Consider the following 26207-nt stretch of genomic DNA (forward strand, 5'->3'; position numbering starts at 1 on the left):
ATCGCACCATACATACCCACACATGTGCTGACGTTATGTTACAAGCAAGCTATACGTGAACAGTCTCTGAAGTTGTGTGTTGTTTCATTTTGTGCGGAAACTGCTTGAGACAGTCGGTGTGCTGCACAAGGGATGGACAGCTCACTCATCAATCAGATGAGTGGCGAGGGGGGAGAGAGACAGAAAGGAGGAGAGAAAAGGAGATGGGTAAAAAGCTTAGATTGCTTACAGATGGCTGGCAGACGAGAGGTCCTATTGAGGGTGTGTGTGTGTGTGTGTGTGAGAGACCATTTCATGTCTGTGCATTCAAAATGGGGTTTTGTTTGTGTGTGTAGGTCTTTCCATCTATCTATATTTTGTTTGTATGTGTACATACAGTTTGGGTGTGTTTGTCTAGACTCTACTGGCCTACATGAGCTTGTGTGTGTGTGTGTGTGTGTGTGTGTGTGTGTGTGTGTCAGCAGCCTGTGGGGGTGTGCAGGTGCACTCTGTCAGAGCTGGTTGTGTCAGCCATGAAGTAAATTAGAAGTCCAGCTGATTCTGTAGTCTGCATTTGCTTCACAGTCAAATAGTCTGTTCAACCTATAAAGCATCACAATCCCTCCAGCGCTCCATAAATCACAGATTACCTTCCATATAAGTGAGTCCTGTAGCGAATGCTTTCCCCTATACTTCAAGTGTACGGGATAAAATGTTATGGCCACCGATTTCCTAGAATGACTAGTTGGATCCAGATGACTACAGTTGGCAGTCCTAGCCGTGACATTGTTATCTAAATAAATGTCGATTTTTTTGTTGTTACCGCCTGTTACAAAAACACAACACCAAATCAAATCCACTCCGTTCATAAAATATGTTCCTTTTTCTACTTTTAAAAACAGAGAGAGACCTCAATGCACAAGACTTGATGTTGCTTACATGACCTGCCGCCACAACAGCACTTTCAGCAGACTGTAGCTTAAGAGAGAACTATCTTTCAAAAACTTTTTTATAAGAAAAAATCATGTTGCAGTCGACCAGAGGGCGCTAAAGGAAACTCTTGGAGAGTCCAAAATGAAAAATGCAAGTGTATCTCGCTGCAGCCTGCGGGAAGGCATCCAAGGCTAAACACAAACGACATTTCATGCAACATTGAAGTTTTCATGTAGTTAATGTAATTGGTCCAGTGTACTTTTTATAAAAGGTAAAACTAATATATAGACTTATTACATGCAAAGCGAGATATTTCAAGCCTGTATTTGTTATAATTTTGATGATTATGGCTTACAGTTTATGAAAATAATAATATTAATATTGTGAAAAGGTCCCATATTGTAGGCTCAAAGTGTCCCACTCTAATCAGCTAGTTAACACCTGCAAAGGGTTCCTGCTCCTCGGATATTCGGCTTCACTCAGTGACCTGCAGAGTAACACACCTAATTTAAGTATTTCAAAAGGTCGAACACACGTACAGATATCTAGACAGTAAAATCTCTACGTGATTACCATTATATCCGAGGACTGAAGTTGCATTTTAACGGGGTAGTGCAAGTTTTTGCTGTGGCTTAGCTGAAGCTAACGCAGCCTGAGCTGTCACGTCGCAATATAAAAGGTGTTGACCGTTGACTTAGCTAGCTAGCACGCAAACACTTAATTTACATGTCTACGAGCATGTTAGCAAACTACACCGAGAGACAAATACCGAGGAATATTGAAAGAAAGCAGGGGAAACTAGTACTTCCATACTTTGTAGCATTGGCTAATTAGCAACCTGCCTGCCATTAGATGTTAGCTTCCGAGCTAGTTAGCAGCTAGCCCCAGAAGCTCATGAAAACAAGGCTTTCACCGGAGCAGTCTTACGTTATTCCCGAACCACTCTTTTCGTTTCAAAATCGGAAATCAAATGAACGAAAAAGTACACAGGCCCAATTACAGTTCACTGTTGTTGCATGAAATGTCGTTTGTGTTTAGCCTACATCAGTTTCTGTCACTTAATGTGAAACAAGAGGCTATATCAGCTTCGCTACCGTCTTGGTCCGTTTGAGCGTATGGGGAGTGACGTAGGCAAAAAAAAAAAGACTGACTTGGATGTGGGCAGGCTGCAGCGAGATGCTCCTCGAAAAATGGTTCATACCTTTTAAAGGCAGGGTTGGTAACTATTTCCAATGTAGACTTTTTTATACATTGTTTGAAATGGTCTTTACACACCAACGGCAATAAATAACTTATGGGCTCTGAAAAAGGAGCGAAAAAGATCCGTCATCTGTAGCTGCCGTAATCCTGTAAAAAACGGCCATCAATCACTGCCTCGCGGTCCGCTTGGCAAGAACCAATGGAATTCCTCATTGCCCAGCTGCGCATACTCTACCCCTCCCATGTACGAGCCTGAGCTCAAAGCGTGTCGTCACCGCGTTGCTAACTGTCGTCATGTTTGTTGTAAACATTCTGTGTGATAATATTAGGGGTTGGCTTTTCAGTGAATGAGAAATGAAGTGACGTTGCGGTCCTTTCTCCGCTCTGCTTTAATATATCCCTGCTCTGCTCTGAAGCAGCAGTGCTGTGTGTGGGTCAGAGCCCCGAGGGCAGGGGGGAGGGGTTAGACAGAGCCCCAAGGAGATGATACTTTCAAATCTTGCTGGCTTTTCAACATTACCAACCCTGGCTTTAAGAAGCATGAATGTCCTCACTAAATTTACATATTTGGTTTTGACATGGAAAAAGAATTTCACGTTAACCTTGCCAGTAGTTATGTAGATTGTTTGGTTTGACATATATTATCGGATAAGAGGACTAACAAAGCAACACTGACATCCCTGAGGAGCTATTGAAATGGTAAAGTATTTTAGCTCTAAGATTCAGACCAGCTGTTATTTGACTGCAGTTTGGCCTCGCTGGTGTTAATAGATTTTTAAGTAACCTTCAAGCACGAGTGTGCAACTCAATTACAAGAACTGTAGTATTTTTGTGCTTTCAGTGTCATAAATCCTTTACCTTGGCAGCATTAGTGACATGTTGTACCTGTTAAACTATGCAGCTCCACAATATTTCCTGATCCCTCTCTCCAGTGAAGTCATGCTGTTCCTCTCTTTAGCTCAGATAAATGTCTCTGTTGTAAGGAGCCGAGCCACAGTAGTGCTGATGAATCGCCTTTGCAATTACCAGGCTCCAGAACAGCCAATGGTCCTCTCAGCCAATGGCACAGACACTGTCTGTGCCATTAACAACACAAAGCGCCCTGGCCTCTCCCTGGACACCTTGGCCCCACTTGTGATAAAGAGCTGAAAGCAGATCCCGTCTAGCAGTGAATCGCCTCGCCTCACCTGGGACCAGCCGATAAAGACACTTGGCTCAAGAGCTGGGAATCATGGTATGGACTTGGCTAAGGAGATGGATACGCAGGAGTTTACTGTCAGCTCATGAAATAAGAATATTTGCAGCAAACTCATCAAAGTACCAAGTAACCGGTAGCAATGGTGAGCAAAGCATTGCTTATCTATGTGGCTGGTTATCGCCGTTGATTTCCCGATTGGATTCCTATCCACAAGGCCCCGATTACATTACATTTTCGATTTCCGATTCAATGTCAATTTATGATGTTTCCATTGCAAAACCAATTTTGCTTGGATATGAAAGAGATTCTACAATTTTACACGGTTCCCTCTAAACTGCTGCATTATTAAAAGTATCAATATTTACATTTAGAAACGACTCCAAAGCAGTTACATTAATGTACTTTTTCATTTAACATGAACACACAATAAGTGCAGCTCTCCAGACTCTACAGTCAGTGAGTTTTGAGTGACATTTCATTCAGATATCTGGAGTTGAGAGTCCAAGGCACCCCTTTTAAAATGGCCATGCCAGTTTTTCCTTTGCCAAAATGTAGCCTGACTTTGGAGGGTTGTTTAACCCCCTTCCCAAGCTAGCATGAGATAGTTGGTACCAATGGATTCCTTAGGAGTTCCAGTTCCAGACAGACCAAGATCGATTCTGGTTTTTATGAATCGATATTGGATCATTAAAATGAAAATCAATTTAAATCGAAAAATCAATTTATTTTTATTTTTTTAAACCCAGCCCTACTACTACTTATCTACCTGTCACAGGCCTATATGTTGACCTGTTACCTTAAACATAGTACAGTGTGTCGAGCTGATGTCACAGTAATTAAAACACAAGCGGTGTGGAGTAATTGCTGTTGGCTCTGAGAGGACTGGGCTCTGGGCTCTCTAATGGTCCTGCAGCCTTGGTGCCAGGCCTGCCTCATAATGCCCTCCTTTCATTTCTGCCTAATGATGGACACAGCCAGGACAAACAGGAGAGGAAGAGACGAGAGAGCGGGAACGGAGACGAGAAAGGAAGAGAGGAGTTTGACAAACAGCAGGCGGGACACAAAAAGCATTACAATTGCACATCTGACTTTGCCTTTGCCAGGTGAAATCAGCCCCGAATTACTTTCAGTAACAAGTTGGCAATATTCCGCATATTCCCTCTTAGGCATCTGTACTTAATGACATCAGACTGATATTTACGTGGTGAAAAACGTATATAATTTATAGGATTATAATTAATTCACACCATAAGTCTAAAACATTTCTGTAAAAATACATTACAAAAATGATTTTCTTTAAGCAAAGTAGAAATAATTCTTTACAAAGGTTGCTTACTCCTCCTTCTTGCTGTCCTACAAAACTCAGGTTTAAAACCTTGCTCAAAACCTGAAAATTCCAATTGGATTCTTAAACTGGAGCAGAGCTTGTTTCTCCTGAAAACATTTTACAATCCACTGTACTACCTAAACTGGATCATGTAGGTATCCTGTATTCTCATGCTGCTGTCACTACCCTCAAACCCCTGGACACCATTTACCACAGTTCCATTCATTCCTTAAGACAGCTTTAAAATGAAAAGGTTAGATGTTCACCACTGACATGTAGAAGGCATCAGCATACCGGTTCTAATTTAAAAGCCCTTGCTATCCAAGTTGCCAAGACATTTAACAGCCGTAGTTGAGCTCAATGTGAACGACCATGACTCCAGGTCACAGGATAGGTTGACTTTTAAAGTTCCTCAAACCAACTTTAATCTGGGGAAGACTTGTTTTCTGTACTGTGCTGCAATGTGGTATGTAGTATGTAAATTGTTCTCAAAGTTCTTGTAAAAGAGATCTTGATCTCAATGAGACTTCCTGAATAAATGAATCTTAAAGTGATTCTTTGCAGATTTTAAACAAGCTCTGTGTCATCTTTGTGTGGGCAGTGTGTTTACAGTAGATGAACAGTGTGTGGTTTTCCTCTGTGGCGCCAAGTCACGGAGCTTTAGGGCTGGGTATCGTTAAAAAAAAATAAAATAATAATGATATTGGTACAGAGAATTCAATATCTGTTCCTGAACCAATTTTTTAAATGATATTTTTAACATTATAATTTGGTGTCGAATGACGAGGCATTTGAAGATACTCAATACTATGGAGGAAATTCGGTTGGTGCCCAACAGTATCGAAGTTTGGTACTTAGCCCTACGGAACTTTAAGCGTTGTTTCGCGTCATCCGGCAGATCTCGGCAGACCGTGGCAGATCTCGGGCAGGCCATGGCTGCTCCGAGCTCCGTGCGCTGCGGCCACGGAGGAAAGCCACACCGTTCATCTGAACACAATGCTCACACTGCCATTACACAGAGCTGGATTTAAATCAGCAAAATATCTCTTCAACTAACTGCAGTTCAAGAATAGCCAATGTTTCTATCCACCAGCAAACAGATCCTGTGGCGGCACTAGTCCGTTATTGTCAGTTCTTAACCTCTATGTCAATTCATTACTTTTAGTCTGCCTACGTGTGAATTTGTGCATGCTGCGTATGTAGTGCATAGCAGTACGTACTGTATATTGCAAATAAAACCCAACTACTCATGCTCAACAACAGCTGATACATCCTGCAAACTAAAACCTCTGTAAGCACTTACTGTAGATCCTCTAATATCTTAAAATTGTGTATGCCCATGTTTGGTGTGTTTTTGTGCGTGCAAGCCTTTGTACATGCACACACTCATGTGTTTGTACTTAACAAGTATGTTTATGTCTTTGTAAATGGAATTAAGACTTTTGAAAAGAACATCATGAACCCTGCTGTCAAAACCCCATTGCAACAAGTTGAACAGTGGTACATTTTTGTGTTTAGTTCATTCCAGTGAAGGAGACCTAAGGCTGGGGGCCATCTGAACTACCATTGCTGCTATCCAATGGCCTAACCTAATAGAAATTCAACGCCCTGGGCTTCTGTTACACTTCTCATCTATAATGAGGACTCCAGTCTCTCCAGAGGATGGATGCCACCCTCCTTCAGCATTTCAAAACTCACACAAGGTATTCAGATGTTTTCCTTTGCCGTTGCCAACGTGTCGAGAGCGAGGAGCCTCCTACAGATGTGCTCCAATCTGCCCCACATGCTCACAGTCCTTCACCAAAAAAGCACGTAATGTAAACTGTAAATATGTCCAACAACACTCCAGTGACGATCCACAGCTGCGACAGAGCATAAGATTTAATGTCTGACAGAGGCAGCTTGACTTAAAGAGATCCAGGCCATTGAGGATCAACTAGGCATACCTGAACACAATGACCGTCTATCTTAGTCAAGGCAGAATGCAGCCACATGTTCTTACAGACTCCTGCTTCTTTCATGCAGGCCTCCACCGTCTCTCTGTCCACAATAATCACTAGCTCCGAGGGCCTCAGTGGCAGCGTAAGGAGCCGTAAAAAGCTGTCAGGCCATTTACCTCCAGCTCTTAAGCATGAAAGTGAGCGATTCGGTGACCACAGTGTAAACAACCGACCGAGCCTCCTACTCTGCTCTTCCAATACCGGGGGTGTTTATCCTGGCAGGGTCCAAGAGGCCTGACGTTATGCCCGCTCCGAGCCACTGTTCTCCAGGCGAGGCTGGCTAGCCCCAGGGTAAATACATGACCTCAGTGCTATGTGGGGCACTGAACCGGCCCAGTGGCCAGAGTCAACAGCACCGACGGGACCAATAATCGCAAAATGGGGAGAGGAGGGGGAGGGGGGATCCCGACGGATCGAAGAAAGAGATGGAGAAGAGACTGAGACAGACTAAAAGATAGAAATCAGCTAAAAGTTATAATAATTCCGTTGTTTGTCCTTTTTGTTGGTTCTTGTTTATTTCAGACTTTTTCGGCCAATTTCTTGTTGTCAAAGTAGGAACAAGACAAAGATGTCACCATACTCTTGCGCTGAAACAACTGGGTTTTTAGCAACTTATAATGGCCATTTTTCACTATTTTCTGACATTTTACGGACAACATGATTGATTCATGGGGAAAATAAACAAAATAAATGAAAATAATTGCAACCATACAAAAGTCATCTTAAGAGTTGGCTTAATGTTTTTCAGGCCTGTCAATCAGAATAAAACAACCAATGTCAGTTCTGTCTTAATGGTCATAACATAACATGTGATGTCACTCACTGGAGACAAGATCTGACTCTTATCGAACCACTCAGATGACAATACACCATCTTAGCCATGGATACACACCACATACAACTGCACATCCATACAGATACAAAGGACATACACCTCAAACTTACTTTACTCCTGTAAAGCTTTGCATATAAATCAAACTCCAGACCGATGCATGTCACCAATGTGCATGTTAATGGATTACATAAAAAGCCAACTAAAGCACTCTAAGCCAGAGACAGCCAGAGTTAGTGAAAGCGTATTAGTTTGCCTTACTGAACAATTTTGTCCCTTGCCTTGTCCCTTGGTTGCCAATTGTCGTTGAGCTACCTGGAAAAAAGGAGGAAAAAAAAAACAAATAAACTTAATAGAGGGCAATGTCTTCTTTTTAAGTCACCAAAACCTAAAATATGCCACAAAAGAAAATAATTAAAGGAGACTTTTATTATAGCAGAATATTTATTTTCTATTTTTTTTAACCTTACGCATCAGCACAGCTACGTCATTTTTCTTTCATGAATCATTTGTGTGTGAAATGTACTTCACAACCTCTGGGCATCTCCTAACTATTTACATTTCACACGTTTTTTCTCATGGCTGTATGCCAGGTTGTAGCTGGCAGCAGCCTCTCAATGTGAGCTGCTGTGACAGTTGTTAATGTTCTCTATTCGGACCAGTCTGTGCACACTTGATGAGTAGTTACAGTTTTCTGGCTCAGACAGTGTCTAGGATCCATTAATACATTAGCCTAGTCTAAATATTCATCAGTGAGTGCTAAGTGGAGGAGTGCACCTTATTTAGACTGCCAACACATCTGTTTGTCACATGCACCACAGTTCCTTTATCCCTTCCTCTTTTTGAAACTATGACATGTGTGTTGTAGTTTACACTTGTACACTTGGCAGTTTTAAAAACTCATGGAAAAGATCATCTTAACACCACCAAGTACCTCCCTTATTCTCGTAAATCCTAAATTTGACATTTCAAGAGAATTGATTTGTTTCATTTTCATTAAAGTGGCCTTAAGGTTCATACCAGGGACCTGACCCTTCTCTGTGATCCTGCCAACCCACTCTCAACCATCTGCTTCTCCCCAGCTGTCCTTTTCCTCTTACCCTCCTTGCTGACTCCCAGGCAGCCTTTCAGCTCCTGCAGGGAAATGCCCCTGTCCTTATTCAGGTCACAGTAGTCGGTGAACTTGCGGGCACATTTCTTGGGTTTGGCTTTCTTCTTCAGGTACCTCTTAAACGGCTTGAGTTCCTTCTTGTTGATGTCGTGGCTGCCGTTGTTATCCAGCTGGGCGAAGTACCAGTGCACCACCCTCTCCTCTAAAGTGTGACTGGGATCAGGCTCAACAAACCTGGTTAGGTATAGGGTTAGAGGAACAGATGGCAGTGAAGACATGGATGTTTCAAAAAGTAGAATGATCGGCATAAAGGAAAGTGGATGAACTGTTGAATATGCATTTAGGATGATAAACTATTTTAATCCTGCATGACACATTGCCATTTGACATCACTTTCACTCAACAAAGATTGGTCAATTTTTGATGATTTCTAATAAAATTAAATCACATGTTGTGAAAAAAAGATGTTAATCTGGATACTTCATGTTTTATGTCAAACTGACAACGTATTTTGTTAAAGCTTAGCTTGCAATCTAATCGTTTTAAAACAATTTTTTGCTTTCCCGAATGGATTGGACAGTGTGCATTGATGGAAAGTGAATGCTAACCCTGCCAGTGTCTGTGCCAAGATCTGTGCATTGCATGTCAGAGATAAAATATTAGCGTTCAATTCAGAAACCCAAAGGGAAGGGTTTGGTTGAGAAAAACCAGAAGAGGGGAAAGTTTTCCATGAAGAATGAGCCATGAGGTATCCTGCTCAGTTGCAATACTCTTGGTGTCTTCGACGCTACATGACAGTACTTACCTCCCACCACCTGAAGGGGCTGGTGAGTTTATGGCTTGCACCATGTCTGTGGTGAGGGCATCTAACAAGCTTGTAATGAATTCCACTTTCTTCCCCTCTGGGCAGCCTGGCACAAATCAAAGACAAAAATACATGAAAATTACCTTCCACAAGTAATTTGAGTCATTACGGCACAGTGGAGCTGAAGTGCCTCTAAAGCCTCGACACCAGTGAACCAGTGTGACAGATGTCAAACGGAAACCGGCTGTTACGCAGTAAAAGAAAGCATGCAAACCTTGTCCACAGCTTAACGACCAGATCCCTTAATTGGCTTACGTTTCACAATTACTGCTGAATCATTATGAATATATTTCCGATGGAGGTGAAATACATAGTTTGGCTGTTTTGTGAGAAAAGCAGAGCTGAGGCACATGGCGATAGGGAGAACAGAAGTGTGCAGTGATGAGAGAGTTTTGTTGAGCAGTGCAGACCTGTTAACTTTTATGACACAGTTTTGAACACCTTGGGTAGCTCTTTTTAATTGACCAGATGTATGGCTTTAAAAGCACGCTAAACCAGTGCAAATTTTTCCCTCCTAATTGTGTCTCTTAAAGGAAAAACTTCAAACGCAGCTGCATAGTAAACTAATCTTCTAAATCTTTTTTTTTTTTTTTTTCAATCTCTCTTTCGCTTAAGCTTTCTTCGCCGATTCCCCTCCTCCCCTTTTCTCTGAGCGTTTGTGGCCTCCTTGTTCTCCACTGTCTTCATGTCTTTCCATTCCTTTTGTGCTGGCTCAGGGGGGTTCTGTGGGAGGTGGTCCGCTGCCCCGCCAGGTGAATCCAATTAGCATTTTGTATGACGTGACAAGCTCGGAGAGCACTGCCTTGCTGTGCCTTAATCCAAGTGTTAAATTGGGGTGTTATGAAGCGCAAACTGTTATGTTGTATGCTGGCTATGTGGCAAGGTGTCAAGGGCCCAGTGTGGTGCAGGACCTCTGGCAGTGTCAAACAGGCTCTGGACCACTTGGATTTAATCTTAAAACACATTAAAGCTGCTCCAAGGTTACCAACTTTTTTGGGGCTTTTAACCCAAACCCAGTCAGTGGCGCACCTTCACAGGTTGCATACGTTTATAAGCTGTGAGTAGTCTAAGTACAGAGGTTTGTCTTCTCAGTTTTCTTCCAGCTGAATTATCTTTAGTTAGCCTGCAAGTCCGTCTGGCCAAGAGCCCATTCAAGCCCATTTCCGATTTTTTCCAAATCGAGGCACCAATCACAAGCGTTGAGGCGGGCTTTACACGATGACGATAGCGCAGCGACGGCGAGCAGCTTTTTGTTTACGTTCAACATGGCGGCCACCGAAGCGCAGCAACCCGTTGATGCCGCTGTCGCTGCTACGTCACCCGGATCGTTGGTCTGATTGGTTGAAGGACTATCCAGTTGCGCCCAGAGGCATTTGAGCGGCGTCCGTTGGTGACGCCCCTTAGGAAATGGGCTGTGAACGAACCTTCCCCAGACCCACTCTCAGTTACAACTGAGAGTGGGTCTGGTGTCAACCAGGCTACTCTTTAGTGCCTTCAAGAGTTACAACTATCCATTTTTACCAAAAAAAGAAGCTTAAACAGATAAATTGATAAAGCTGGGTTAACCAACGTTAGATCTCTTTAGTATAAACTGATCACAAAGCAGCTCAACAATAAATCCCTGATATACCCTAAAACTGATATGAACAGCGTGGGCACGCACCGCACTCACTTCTGTTCATACTGCATTGGGTGTCTGCAAATGCCGATGTGTATCACACAGTGTAGCTAAATTATTTGTTCATAGACTAAATAAGACCAAACTATTCTCACCAAAGGTTTTTAATATGCAGGTTTAAAACAAAATGCAGTTCCTGAACTGACTGAACTGGATGTTAACAGATCCCAGCCTTTGGTCTCGGGGGAAGAGCTCTTATCTGCCCGTCCTGACAGAGGTGGTATTGTGCCACTCTGTGTACACTACAGCGAGATTGAACCTGTAGCTGCATGCTGTTAATAGACTGCCCTCTCAAGCGTTCTTTTCTCCTCCTGCCTTGATGTGACGACCATGAAATACTGCGCTTTGTTGTGGCGGTTCAGAACATCCCTCTACAGTACGTAAAAATATCTCCACTCAGCACACTGTGGTCTCCCAGCAACCCCAGCAGCCTCGCCACCACACCCCGCAACAATCACACCTTCCATAAAACATGCCACACATCTGCTGCACAGTCAGGAGTCATGCTTGACTCTGTAAACTCACCAGATGGGGAATTAAATAAGAGTTACAGTGCAACCTTAAATGATGGGGAAACAGAAGGGCAACAAAAGTAAGTGAGCAGTAACAGGGGCAGAGGAGTATGAGCCGAGGTTAGGACCTCTGGTTGAGAGGAGAGTCTCTGATCTTTGCGGCCAAGGAACCCAACACCACAAAGTGGGGTTTAGTCGATTCCAAATCAAAAACCCTCTATCTGGTCAGTGTTAACCTCAGGTTAGTGTGAGGTTGAGAAATCCTTTTCAAGTCTCTAAGCGACAATGCTATTAATTGATCTTTCTCTTAACCCCTCCCCTGGACAGCGATTGTCCAATCAGCAACTGTAACTGAGCACAGCAGGTCAAACTTTGGAATAGAGCTCAACAGTGACAGCCCACTTTTTGAATGGCTCTGGTTCCAGAAATGACGTTCACCATTGACCTTTCATTAAATGCTTATATAAAGACCATAAAGCCACATACACGTGATAGGCGGCAAAACCGCTTTGCGCCGGCCGTTCCATTGATTTCCAATGGGGAGGGCGGTGGCGCCCAACTATGCCAACTACCCCTGGCGTCGCACCTGCTCGGATATGCCGATTTGCGCTGCGCTCAAAGTTCAAATTATTTCAACTTTGACCTAGTTGCCGCTGACCTTTCGAAAGCGCAACCAATGAGAGAACAGCATGACGTTACCTAGCAACGGGAAATAGCTTCTTTGCCACCCTTGATGACGAATACCTGCGCTGCGCTTTGCTCTGTGCCCTACTTAGCGGTGCGCAGAGAGCAGATTGCGTATCATGTCTAGGCAGCTTAACCATAAAACATTTGATTCAGCGTAAAAAAAAAACATTTTGTAAACGGCAGAAAAGGCAAAAGAAAAGACTGTGTACAGAACCGGTCATAGACGTCAGTGGTAGCAGCTCACTTCAGCCATTCGCGTGTTCACGGGTGCGGTAAATATTTCTATGGTAACACCGAGCTCCACTAATCAGAGAAGTCGCCGTTACGCTTAGGATTGTGGGTAGTGTAGTACTTCTCTATGACATTGCGAATAAAACATTTCATGCGGACTTCTAACTTCTACAAGAGCATAAACTCTCGTTTCACAACCTCGTAGCTCGTAGTAAGTCTACCTTGGATGGTTTGGACATGTGGCTGACTATGTATGGCTGACTATCAGAATCCTTATGGAGAGAATTAATAGGTTTTTTACTTCCACAACCACACTGTTGAGCTCTATTATCCACATGCTGTAGCGGTATGCATGGGGCTCTAGTAAGAGAGTAAGAAATGGATGAAACTGTTTTTCTCCCTTTTAAATCCTGTTCACTACTAGCACATCCACTGTGTAGTACTTGTCCATTGTGTAGGAACCAGGTGTGGATGCAAAATTGGCAGCTCTGCTCCCTCTTCACTGGATTTGGGGACGTTTGCCAAACACATCGGGTAGTCCACATCCTAAAAGCCTTTTCTTTTGTAACAGTAAAAGTGAGACAAACGGTCTGAAAATGGCAAAACTGAAGCATAAATCCAACCTTTGTGTTGCTTGTCAAAGTATGTATTATTTTTCTAGGTCTTGTTACTTCCCCCAAGTAAGTTACGTTATTGGTTCAGTTTGTCTCTGTCAACAGGATTAAGGAAAACTACTGGCCCAATTTCCAAGAAACTTGATGGAAGGGTGTAGCATGGGCCAAGGAAGAACCCGTCAAATTGTGGAGCGGCTCTAAATCACAAGGCGGATACACAAATTATTTCTCACTTTTGTTAACATTGCGAGATAGGGCATTGCCTTGGCAGAGGTCTGCGCTCGTCCAGTGGCCTTCTAGTTTTTGTTATTAACAATTTTGAAGGCGTGCCAGTGAGTTTTTAGGCTTCCTCATTTGTTAAAAAATAAGGTTTGACACAAGACAACAAATTGAATCCAAGAATGTTTCTGCAATCCCCAAAGCCCCCAAAATAAATAGAACTCCAGAGAAAAGTGAGAGAAAAAAAGAAACCTGTCAGGTCTCTGCCTTGGAAAGGATCTTCAATATCTGGGATGCGAGATCGTGCGGCGCTGTCACACTCCGGCGTCTGGTACCTGTTACACAGAGAGGAGAGGACAGCGGGAACATGGCTGCATGAGACAGAAGGAGAACAGAATGGATATTTCTTAGCATTGACCTGAGACATCAAAGGAGAAACTCGTTCATGATGAGACATTTAATCAGAAAAAATAAAAATAAATGAACAAAGCCTTAAACTGAAGACCAAAGCACCGCAAAAGATATTCCTTGAGGCTTAAAAACAATCTGAGATGGAGCTTAACACCAGGACACATTATTGATGGAGGAGAAATATCTTTGTCCGTCTTTGTTATGAAAACATTAGCACTCTCACTAATCTCTTCACTGCATGGATTTGTACACATGCATGCATGTTCAGGCTTCTTGTTTGTCTTTAATCTGTGTATTCACTGTTGAGCTGTAAATAATTATTAATAGTGATTACAATCTCTTTTTCTAATGCTTAATCAATAAATTTGATTTGACATGCGCTTGCATCGCTTTGTTTCAGAGCCATAACAAACTGTTCGGCATTATGCGTGGCATGACTCGTTTTCTCCTGGCTATTGTATCACTGGTCCTTGAATAGGATGGAAAATTGAGCATGTGTGTCTCATTCGCCTCTTTTCAAAGTAAAAGCAAGTTGTCATTTCTTTTTTCACAGTCTGCAGGGCCCCTGATCCAAGAAGGGATGTCTAATGCATGACCCTGCACATTGCAGTCCAGGGGGAAAGAAATTGGGACAAGTGACATGAGGTCTAGTCCAAAATACAATAAATTCTTATGTGAAGAAATAATCGCCTCAAGGGTGTCATTCAATACATCTGAAATACAGATGAGAATTTGGTCTGTGTAAGTGATTTATTTTAGTTTTTTGGGGGGCTGTCAGTTATAAATACGCTTTTATTGATTTTAAACTAAACCTGCTATCTTGTATTCAAACTAACTCTTTATAATAGTCTGCACCTCATCCTTATCCACATAAACCCTCTTGTGAAGAGAGAACGATGATGCCCTTTCAGGAACAAAAACAGCTCCTCTATTTACCGGTGCATGCTGACAGTTTTTCAAACATCCTGTCTCTTTTCCTTTATCTATTGCTGTGTTTCAAGATGTAATATTCCCTTTGGCGTGAGTGGCATTATTTATTCAACATTGCCTCCTCTCCATCCCTGTGACATTCAGCTCTTGCAGAAACCCATTGTGCCTCCGCCATTTCCCTGAAAGCAATATAAACAGCAGCAACTGCACTGAAAACAAACGTCATACCAAACGCTGAGTGTTTATGGTCAGCTAAATGATTTTCCCATCAGGGCTTGAAGCTAATTTTTTTGCCAAGTGAAGAAATTTAAGATCTTAACAGTGAAAGTAGTGTTTAGCCGTTAGCTCTAGGGATCGCAACGTTGGTCTGTTGGTCGGTCGACCAGACTAAAATAGATCAACAACTATTTCATGGGTTGCCATTAAATTGGGTACAGATATCCATGATTCCCAGAGGATGAATCCTTATAACCTCTTGCACCACCAGCAGGTCAAAGTTTTAACTTATCCTGTAATATCTCAACATTTACTTAATGGATTGGCACCAGATTTTGTATAGACATTCATGGTTCCCAGTGGATAAATCCTACTGACATTGGTGATCTTGAGACTTTTACTCTGGCGCCACCAAGAGGTTCGTGAAATATCTCTTGGATGGATTGCCATTACAGGTAACACTTTATAATAATGGTAAATGAATTATCAGGAATTCATGCATGACTTCATGCATGAAAAAACATGCATTCATTCATGCAGTACTTCATGAACTATCAGTAATGTACCATGATTAATATTCTCTCATGCATGACTTGATGGAGGAAACATATGTTAATTAATGCATCAATTAAGGTATTTCAATCATCGTGATTTCTGATTTATTAATGATGTTCATGTCTTCTTCATAGGTAAATCTGTAGTTAAAGTGACAGGCTAAAGAAACTGAATTGTAGTGTTGTAATCATTGTTAACTAAACATTAGTTCTTCATTACTTCGTCATGTTTGTGGCCCTTCAAATAAAGCGCTGACCTGCTCCATCTTTAACGTTAATAAATAAGATATGATTAATGGTGGCATATGCCCCAATCTTTGTGAACCCTCAAATAAAATAAAAATGGCAAGACATTTCTTGTGTTCAGACACTAGAGTGCGGATCGGGCCGCATTTTTCTGTCCGAGCCTGGCCCGCGTCCGACAGAGCAGTAACCGAGCCTGGCCCGAGCCCGACAGGCATTAAGATATTTATGTCCGAGCCCGACCCGAGCCCGACACAGTTAAAATCTCATTTTTTTTCTCATACTACTGACACATGTACATGTAAAGTGTGGAAAGCCCGCTTTTGTTAAGCAACTGCAGGGCATTCGGAAATGTCAACAGATGAGCGCATCAGCGCAAACGGGGCAACAAGCGCACGTTAATAAGCTGTTTATTTTTAAATGTTCAATGGCTTATCGGGCTGATGAGACCAAACCCGACCCCAACCTGAACATCGTTTCTAAATATCTGTCCAAACCCGGCCCGGGCAGACACTTAGAAGTTAGTAAAAAGTAAAATTCATAAATATCCTACTTGGGTGAGCATTGTTCTCAGGCATTACTGTTTAAGTGCCTTATGTTGTGAATAAAACAACTATAAAATTGCATCTGCAGTATACTGTATTTTGTGTAAATGTAGTGACCTCAGTATCATTTTGCCAACCCATTTAATTTTATGCCACCATTAATCATATCTTATTTATCAATGTTAAAGATGGAGCAAGTCAGCACTTTATTTGAAGGGCCACAAACATGATAAAGCTATGAAAAAGTCATGTTTGGTTAACAATGTTAACAACAATTACATTTTTTAAAGAATATATGTAGACTGCTGGTCAGTTTTTTGGAGAAGACATGATCATTCACAAATCATGATTCAAATACCTTAATTGATGCATTGATTAACGTATTGTTCCTGCATTAAGTCATGCATGAGATATTAATTCTTGTACATTACTGAAAGTTCATGAAGTACTACATTAATGAATGCATGCTTTTTCATGCATGAAGTCATGAATTAATGATAATTCATGTACCATTATAATAAAGTGTTACCCCATTACATTTGCTACAGCTATCCATGCCCCCCCCTTTAGGGTAATTCTAATAACGTTGTTGATCCCTTAACTTGTTTATCGAGCGCCATCATCAGGTCAAAATTGAATTCGGTCAAACTCAGATACTTTGGTTTATGACCAAATACCTGCAGAACTAATAACATTTCAATCAGCCTCAGCTGCACTTTGTGTTTGATTCTAATTAGATAATGTTAGCATGCTACCAGCTAAACTAAGATATAGAACATGCTAAACATTATACTTAAATAACATCAGCATGTTAGCATTGTTGCATGCTGACGTTGGAATTTAGCTTGAAGAAACATGCTCAAGTAAAGCCTTACAGAGCTGCTATGGTTGTAGACTCTTAGTCTTATTATAAATGAAATTCACAGACTTTACTGGCAGAGACACCTCAAAACAAGCCACTGTATTGCCACTTGTATTACCTGGTGGATGTTCCAGGAATGGGTCGTCCCGTGTCCACCAGAACACACCAGCAGTAGCCTGTGGACTGGTGGCACTGGACTGGTTTGTAAAGGCCTTCAGGCCCACAGTCAGGAATGAAAATGGCCTCACGAGGATTCTGCCGAGCCTCTTCCAGTGCGCTCTGTCGCTCCTGGTCACAAGAGGGAACTTTCTCTAAAACCGTGAGAAACACACTCAATACGGAGGCACCACAATCGGGGAAACCAGAAAAACACAAACAAGATAATCAGTCACAAGATTAATAAGGGATTGGTGTAGAATAAGATGAAAGACTGTTGACCACCTGGATATCTTACCAAATTCAAGATAATCATGTCACAGCTAAAAAAAAAAATTAGCGTTTTAGCAACTATTAAACAGAGTGGTATGTTTCTATACGTGTATTTCACTATTTTAAGTTTGAAATTGCCCATCTTCGTAATTGGCTGTCAACCAATTTTTATTGGCCAGCTACTAAGTTCGGAACCCATTGGTTATTGGTCTGACGACGATTTAGCCTCTGGGAGTGTCTAAGATTGCATTTCGACCAATGCGTTATAGCCTCTTTTGCTCTCCACACTGAGCTGGTTGGTTGGTAGAAAGCGCATTTCTATTTATCATTCTTCATGTCACTTTATAGACCAACTGTTGCATATTTTGGCCTTTCTATTTTTTGCTGCTGACTTGGCCGTCATGTCTGTTTTGTTTTGCTGCTGTTTGAAGAGTTACTCTGCACTCTACACACACTGTCTAGCAGAAAAGCGCTGTGTATGGCCAGAAGGGCAACAGAGTTACGTAGGTCAATGATGCAACTGGACATCAGGCATTCTTCACCGCTTTGTTAAACAAAGTTCAATGTCGGGGTGAGGAGTGTTTTCATTCCATTTGGACAAAGTGGTACACTTACTATATGTCTGTGAAACACAACTGACATTTTGAGCATGGCCTTGGAAATACTGTAGTAGTTTGACAAAAAATATCTCAACTCAAGGTCCACTTATTAGCTTTTTTGAATTTTTACAAAAACAAAACTCAGAAAAAAGCTACAACCAGGACATTTGATGGTAACTGAACCATCTCTGTGACAACTAAGAAAGCTATTGAAAAAGCAAGTGAGTGGATCTTGATTAAAGATTTATTTTTGTCAAAAGTTTGTGACCGTATCATCCAAGGTTGCTTGTTTTCCCCAAAAGGACTGGGCGGACATCAACAACACTCCTTCAGAAACCTGGCTGCTATCCACCACTTGTGTATCTTGGACACAAACAAAGCTCTATCAACCATTCTGTATCCAGCATCATGTTCGACTGGTCCTTCCATTAAAACCATTACTAGTCATTCCTCGGGTTGTATCAGCAAGACTTTACCCACCACGATCTGTCACATCTGTTTGTTCAACAACAGCCGCTCGGCCCTCAACAGATGCTCCTGCGACACCTATTCCCACCACACTGTATTTACATTCGCATCCATTTAGTCCATCACTCACTCTTAGGGCAAGTACAACAGAGCGGCATGCTAAAGTTATAACCATGGCGATGAAGTGTTCTTTTACCACTCCTGATCCATTCTTCATTCAAGTGCACTGTGAAGCACTGAGCCACAATGAGAGGGTCACACTAACCGTTTGGAGCCTTTTCTTCATGGCAGTGAGGTATTTTCACATTGTGGAGCTGATAAAAGACATTAGTAGCCATTAGTGCCGGTAGTCTCAGCTCACACAGTTCCAGTAACCAAAGCATAATTAGGACAATATGGCACAGTCGCTGCCTGATTCAAAACAACATCAGGAAAGGAGCTTGTGAAATTAGACATGGGACTAGAATATTCTCTGCCTCACAACAGTGGTGGAGGAAGCATTCACGTCCTTTACTTAAACTGGTCATTATCTATTTCTGCGTAATATTGAATCAAATGACTGCCTGTGTTTGAAAGGGGTTGCTCCATTATACTCTGGAACGGACGCGTACACAAAGAGCTGTGGACCCTAGAGGTCGAAACGTAGGTCTGTTTATACTATCCGCATGGACGAGTTCCACTCATGCATGGTAGATCGCAACGCTACCACTGGTAGCGGAGTGGCTGCGCAGATCCACGGTCACCAAAAATTGGCGATATGCGGATGTTCGGCTAGAGCCTCCGCGTATTCCCTCTGATGACAACAAGAAGTTCAGTATCACCACTCCCATAAAACTTGTTTCCAGGTGCAGCAAGCTAGCTAAGGAAATAGAACATTTAGCAAAAGAGCTGGACATTATTGTCAAGAGTTAGTGGAGACCCAAACAGAGCTAAAAGGAGAGTGAACACTGGAGTATCTTTCGTCGGGTTTCCAGAAAACAACATTAAAATAAATGCAAATGTTGCTCCATGCCTGCTTTCTGTGTGAATAGCAATGTTCAGCTTTTTGTGCTGCCCCCAAGTGGCCAATTCCACTAGCACTAGCTTTACTACTTAATTTCAGCACCTCTGGTTTGTTTCGTGCCATTCCATTCGTCTTCTGTTTCAGCTTAGCTAGTAACCAGTACCACACGCACTAGGCACGTAGCCTAGTCATATGACACGTCACAAAATAGTGTTCATGAGAAATGTAGGATAAGTACTATAAGCAGTGTTGCCAGATACAGATTTTCCATTTCCAATCCAAACACACACAAAATCGCCCCAAATTTCTTGGCGGAAAACAGACCAATCTGGCAACACCGACTTCTCGCATCGTTTCTGCAGCCTGCCGATTCAAACAGACGCACTGTTATTTGCTTCATTCATCACCAGTCAAATGGGCTAGTAAACTACAATGTCAATTTAAAGCCCCGAATGCAAGTTTAAAAGAGTACACACAAATTAAAGAAAAAAAAAGAAAAAATGTAAAGACTATTTTGCAAAATTAAGCCTTCAGCTCATCTGAGTCTCTACCTCGCAGTATTTGTATTGGCCAGCCTGATACTGTATGTCTCCCTAATGCTAACACAGCAGAGCACTCACCACAGCAATCCATAAACTACATGTCAGACAAAAAGGAGTAAATACACCCCTCAATCCACGGCACACACAAGCACAATACTAATTGATTTCCTTAAATCTGTCTTTCACGTAATGTCAATTTTCAGTAAAACTAGTGAGTACTGCAGAATTTCATGAAGAATGGGACAGACTAGTAGCTTCTTTAAGCACAATAGTCCTCTGCCATCCTCTATGGTAATGTGTAATAAGGATGGAGATAGCAGTGGTGGCAGGTTCTGCAGCAGACCTGAGGAGGGAAAGAGGGAGGGAGGGTGGGTGTGTGTGTGTCTGTCTCTGTGTGTCTGCGTGTGTCTGTGTGTCTTTGTGTCTGTGTGTGTCTCTGTGTCTGTAAGATGTGGTGTTCATGCTCCCTGAGCATGTCTGCCAACAGAGAACTAAACGTGTCCCTACACCAAAGACGTCTTTCTCCTGCAAAGACTCACACTCAAGTGTTCTTAGCGCTGTGCTGTGGCTCTGGTCCTCGCCAAGGTTCCTTCACATCCAAATTATTTAGCACTGTTTATTATACAGAGGTTATGCTGGCGCCAGGCACTAGGATTCCCAAAAAGAAATTGTTTTTATACATATAAATGGAAAAAGGCTGGATGCTTGCAATGTAATCCTCTCGGTTTTGTGTGTGGAGTTGAAATTCAATCTGCGACTTCTTTGCCTGCCTTGGATATCCGCATTTATTTTTTATTTTTGTTTGTTTTTTAATTTTATTCCTAGGAGGAAAAGAAGGATGAGAAACACAAACCCTCAGAAAACAAATTGTCCTGGAAAAAAAGAGGAAACCCACACAAGTCGATGTCAGGAACTGTTGTAACAATTTGCTCGCTGTTGTGGTAATTTTGTCTTCAGGGCAAACTGATAATGGACATAGAACGAACATCTGCGGTATCTTTGATGAGAACAGACTTGTCCTGTTTTATGCCTTTCACTTTGGCCTTCTTCCTCCAGGCTTTGAACCAATTGAAACCATTTTGAAATTGTCTTCTCTTCTTCAGATTTCTCAGTTTCTCTCTTTCTCTTCCTTCCTATAATACACATTTTATCACACTTCCAATCCCTTCCTCCCACCCCTCTAAGCCTTTGTCTCTCATTCCTTCACTTTCCTTTTCCTTCTCTCTCTACTTCTCTCTATCCTAATACCTCCTTCTCTGGACCTACCCCCACACCACCCAGCGCTCTCTCCTCTTCACTTCACTCCAATGGCTTTCAGCTGTGGGCTAATCACTGCAATATTGTCTCTAGCAGGCCTTCTCTGCAGTTAAAATAGCGGAAGTGTTAGTAATAGGGGAACTCTGTGAGTAGGTATGTAGGGGCATGTGTCTGTGTTTATGACCTGGAGTGCAACAAAACCAGCGATGATGGAGCGTTCACTCATAAAATGGATACGCAATTGTCAACAGAATCGCGTTACTTTTCAACACATTCGTTGGCATGTTTGGCCCCAGTCACTGTCATCGCTTATCATGCTGGAGAGCGAAACACAAAGTCGTGCTGCCTCAAACTACACATGCAAATAAGATTAAAAGAAACAAAATCCCTTTAAGAATACAGAGTTTTATACAAAATCATGCTGTTAGAAGATATGATCGCATTATATCCCTTCAACATTTTGTGTTTCTTTTGTTTGCCCCGACGCAAGGAGAGGGGGCGGGGGGGGCGGGCGGGGGGTTGACGAGTTTCTGGTTCTGCACACACTTATATAAATGAGCTGCATGACAGAGCGCTTCCCCCTCCTTAGGACATTGGAACTACAGCATGTCAAAGTCTGGCAACAAAGCATCCTTTTGAAAAATGGACTTTGCATCGCTTTGCCTAAGCAAACACGTTTCACTAACATGATCTCCACATCGCTCTAAATCATAATTATGGGGTATCCAGAGAGAAGGCCAGTAAATGAATAACGTAGTTCATGTGCACACAGGAGGGCTGATTTCTCAGCACTCAGGTTTTCCAGCGTGTCGAGAAAGAAAGACAGAGTTTAAATATTGAGGATTTGTTGCACCAACACTTCTTTGCTTTGCAATTTTTAGCAGGGAAGAAAAAGAGAAAGAAAGTTCTGTGTTCTCAGGCTATCACTCCTGTTGTCTGCGTACAGTTTTAGACTCTGGATTTGGGCCTAAAATCACTGGCATCTATCAGGAGAATGAATAACACAACTTACACACCAGTGATGGAAGAAGCATTCAAATCCTTAAAAAATAAATCTAAATTCTACTGTGCGTTAAAAGCAGAAGTGCCACGTTTTAAACGTTTACAAAAGGTTAACAAGTAAAAATGTGGAGCTTTAACTCCCCATTATTACCAATAGGATTCATTTATTAGATGTTTTTTTTTTTTTATGTTAAAAATTTAATATCTTCCAATTGTTTGTTTTATCGGACCAATAGTCCAAAACCCGAAGATAGTCAGTTTATGTTTGACGATTAAAAAGCAACAAATCCTGCTGAAACCAGAATCTTTTCAGCATTTTTGCTTGAAACATACTAGTAATGGATTATCAAAATGGTTGCCAATAAATTATCTGTCGATCGGCTAATCGATTTAATCCACCTATTGTTCCAGCTCTAACAGAACGTAATCCAAGAAGAGTCAGGTTACGTTTTGAAATCGGTGGAAGTTGGAAAGAAAGTAATTGGGGAGAAGGAAAGGACAGAAAAAGAATGATTATGTTTGAGTTTATCTTATGTTGTATGTAAAATGTGAATATTTGACATAACTGCTGTAGTTAGTACAGCTATCAAGTTTTTTTCTAAAATGTAGTGGATACATTGTATATATTATATATTGAGGTCTACCAAAATGAAAATGCCAAAGTACAAGAACACTTAAGTTGTCCTTTGATACCTCCAAACTCTGAATCATACACACAGAAGCACATTTCAGGACATTTTCATGTACAGTACGCATGCATATTCACACGTGTGAATATTCATGCGTACTATACATGAAAATGTGTGTGTGTGTGTGTGTGTGTGTGTGTGTGTGTGTGTGTGTGTGTGTTTAGAAAGGAGATCCAATGCCTGTGTTTTTCACTTACAAACACAATCTCCTTTTTAAACACACACACACACACACACACACACACACACACACACACACACACACACACACACTGTATGCAATCACATGCAGCTGTAGTTGCAGACACACACATCGCTCATGTCTCAAACGTGATGACATACACCCCCCCTCCCCCCTACCCCAGTCGGCCTTGTCTCTTGTACTTTGAGGACACCGGATGCTAATTGGAAACAGGAAGCTGGTGTTTCCACAGAAGTTTCAAAGAGCTGTCACCGTGAATCTCTCTCATCTAAAATACAATCCTCAATGCTGCCCTGACCACAGTTTCCCCTGCCACATCGCCATCATTCAAATACTCGGAAACTCCATATTACAATCAACTGTTTGTGTGCTCTATTGGGTGGGAGAAAGCGCTAACCTCGCGTCCCGTAACATTTGGTAGTTTCTCTAATTTGATCATAGCTTTTTGATGCTGGGGACACGGAGTTTGATTGAAAATCTGTTTTAATGAATATGTTTATTTTCAAACCCTGTGTATCTTCAGCAAACATCAGTCAAATTAAAAATGATAACTACAGTACACTACTACTTTAACTACAGTATGGGGCATTAAAACTCAACTGAACCACCTCAGTGGCAAGCTAGAAGACATTACTTGAACAATGACTTGAATAAATGAAAATGTGCGAATAAAACAATTGAAAGCACATTTTGCAGGCTATTTAATAAAAGACAAACATCCGTCCCATATATCAGCTAACCGATATATTCATTCACACACTTCCTCCACCACATTTACCCATTGCATTGCTACAGGAGCGTGAAAGGCATCCAGATGCCCAGAGGGTAGTGAACATGTCGAGGCATAATTGAAAAGGAGACAGAGAAAGCTAAACAAATTACACCAAAGGAAAGAAACCAAAAAAAAAACATAATCCCAGCGTCGCAGGGCTGTCTTCAAACTGGAAATGTTTTACATTTCATCTGAAACCAGTGGCTTTGAAACCAGTTACACCGGAGACCAGTTGATACTTTCGGAGTGTTCACTTTATTTAGGGTTTGAGCTACTTCTCTTTTCATCTTAAGATCAATATGTGGCTAATAGTTGTATCCTGGAAACAGTGCGTGGGTGATATTTGAGTAGGTGGTTGCACAGGGAGGAGAGGTGGGTTTATCAGTGATATGATCAAGGATGTGATCCCTCGCTGGCTTCCCACGCACAACAACTGCCACTTGTGTTTGATACGGCTCTGTGTTGGCAACCTATGGGTACTGTGTTGATTGCGTACTTTATACTGCTGCACAATACATCGTTTTTTTTTATCGTCATCACAATATCAACTAGCGCAATAAACGCATCGCAAAAGGCTGCGACACATTGCGAAAGACACTGCGATTTTTTTTGTGTTAGTTAAAGTAAAATATCAGTAGAAAACTACACTTTATAATGTTTCTGTCATTCTTTTTTAGTGGTGCCTTTTTATATTCCATTCAATGAATTCAACAAGCAATTTGTTGTATTTTAGCAGAATACTGACAGCAGCAGAGCAGAGTACACTTTAATATCTGTTCATCCCAAGTAATGTCATCACGATATTTAACAATTTAACACATATCGCATATTTTCCTCATATCGTGCAGCCCTAGTACTTTATCATACTAATTAGGAACTTTTGCCTTTTATTCTAAACATTTTAAGTGTTATTTTATGATGCATATTAAGGAAGAAAATATGCGTAAGGTTCTGAGAATAAGGAGGAGTTTCTTTGTCTCACCTTGCTTCCTGGAAACGGAGCTATTCTGCTTATTCTCCTTATAAACCAGCTGTTTAATCCACAGTGTTGGAGCAGTTATCTCTACAATGACAGGAAGACAAAGTACAGATCAATAACTTCCATACTTTTGTGATATCATGACTTTGCGTAAACATACACGCCACTTGGCGTGTTATCTGTACACATTTTGAGCGTTGTATACAGCCGACGGGTTGGGTTTAGGAAAAGAAGAAAGCTACGGTTGGGTTTATGAAACGTGACACGCGGGTTGGGTTTAGGAAAAGAAAAACGGGGTTGGGTTTAGTAAAAGAACAAAGCGACGGTTGAGTTTAGGAAACGTGACACGCGGGACACGAAGGAAACGCCACACGTGCGACACGATCCCCGGTCTCCTGGGTGAAAGTCCTGTGTTTGACCCATCCACCACCACCCCAACCAACCTCCCTATGCTGATTTTCGCCCTTTCGTACCACTCGCTACGGTGTAAATTGACACGCAATCGCAAGGTAATGTAAGTCAATGGAGGCCAAACGGTGTTGATAACGCGCCAATAATGGCATACGAATTGGCATGTCATACATACGCCACTTAATGAGATCAGTCTGTTTCCCCACAAAACCAAAATTAAAATTGCAGCCGAGATCCCAGTATTTTTACAAAAATATCAAATGTCATCTGGTATTTTTGACAGCTGGAGTTTTCCATTTATAAGGCTGCAACTAACGATTATTTTCATTGTCGATTAATGTGTCAATTATGTTCTCGATTAATTGATTAGTTGTTTGGTCTATAAAATGTCAGGAAATGGTGAAAAATGTGGATCAGGGTTTCCCAAAGCCCAACATGACGTCCTGAAATGTCTTGTTTTGTCCACAACTCGAAGATATTCAGTTTACTGTCACAGAGGAGAGAAGAAACTAGAACATGTCCACATTTTAGAAGCTTGAATCAGAAGGATTGTTTTCTTTTTTCTCAAAAGAATAAGTCAAACCAATTAATCGATTATCAAAATAGTTGGCGATTCAGTTCAGTTCAGACACTATTAATCCCAATGGGCAATTCATTTGCAGCTTCCCAGTCCATACAGTCAGTTCCAACGAACACTCACCAATCAA

At 41.7% G+C, this 26207-nt stretch overlaps 1 protein-coding gene across 12 annotated transcripts in view; it reads right to left on the reverse strand.

Annotated features, from left to right (window-relative positions):
• The window catches only part of smoc1 (SPARC related modular calcium binding 1), a 62614-nt gene that overhangs the window by 1213 nt on the left and 35194 nt on the right, over positions 1–26207 (reverse strand). For 4 of the 12 annotated variants that reach the window (XM_078277062.1, XM_078277060.1, XM_078277065.1 and 1 more), the window contains 6 exons: positions 25093–25173; positions 17266–17458; positions 13639–13757; positions 9386–9491; positions 8570–8814; positions 7751–7784 (listed from right to left, as the gene is read on the reverse strand). In XM_078277062.1, coding sequence (XP_078133188.1) covers positions 7751–7784; positions 8570–8814; positions 9386–9491; positions 13639–13757; positions 17266–17458; positions 25093–25173 — 778 coding nt within the window. Of the gene's footprint in view, positions 1–7730; positions 7785–8569; positions 8815–9385; positions 9492–13638; positions 13758–17265; positions 17459–25092; positions 25174–26207 lie in introns of all 12 variants that reach the window. The other 8 variants (XM_078277071.1, XM_078277070.1, XM_078277066.1 and 5 more) reach the window with 3 other exon arrangements.

This window comes from Sander vitreus, chromosome 20 (assembly GCF_031162955.1).
Source record: "Sander vitreus isolate 19-12246 chromosome 20, sanVit1, whole genome shotgun sequence".
Lineage (NCBI taxonomy): Eukaryota > Metazoa > Chordata > Actinopteri > Perciformes > Percidae > Sander > Sander vitreus.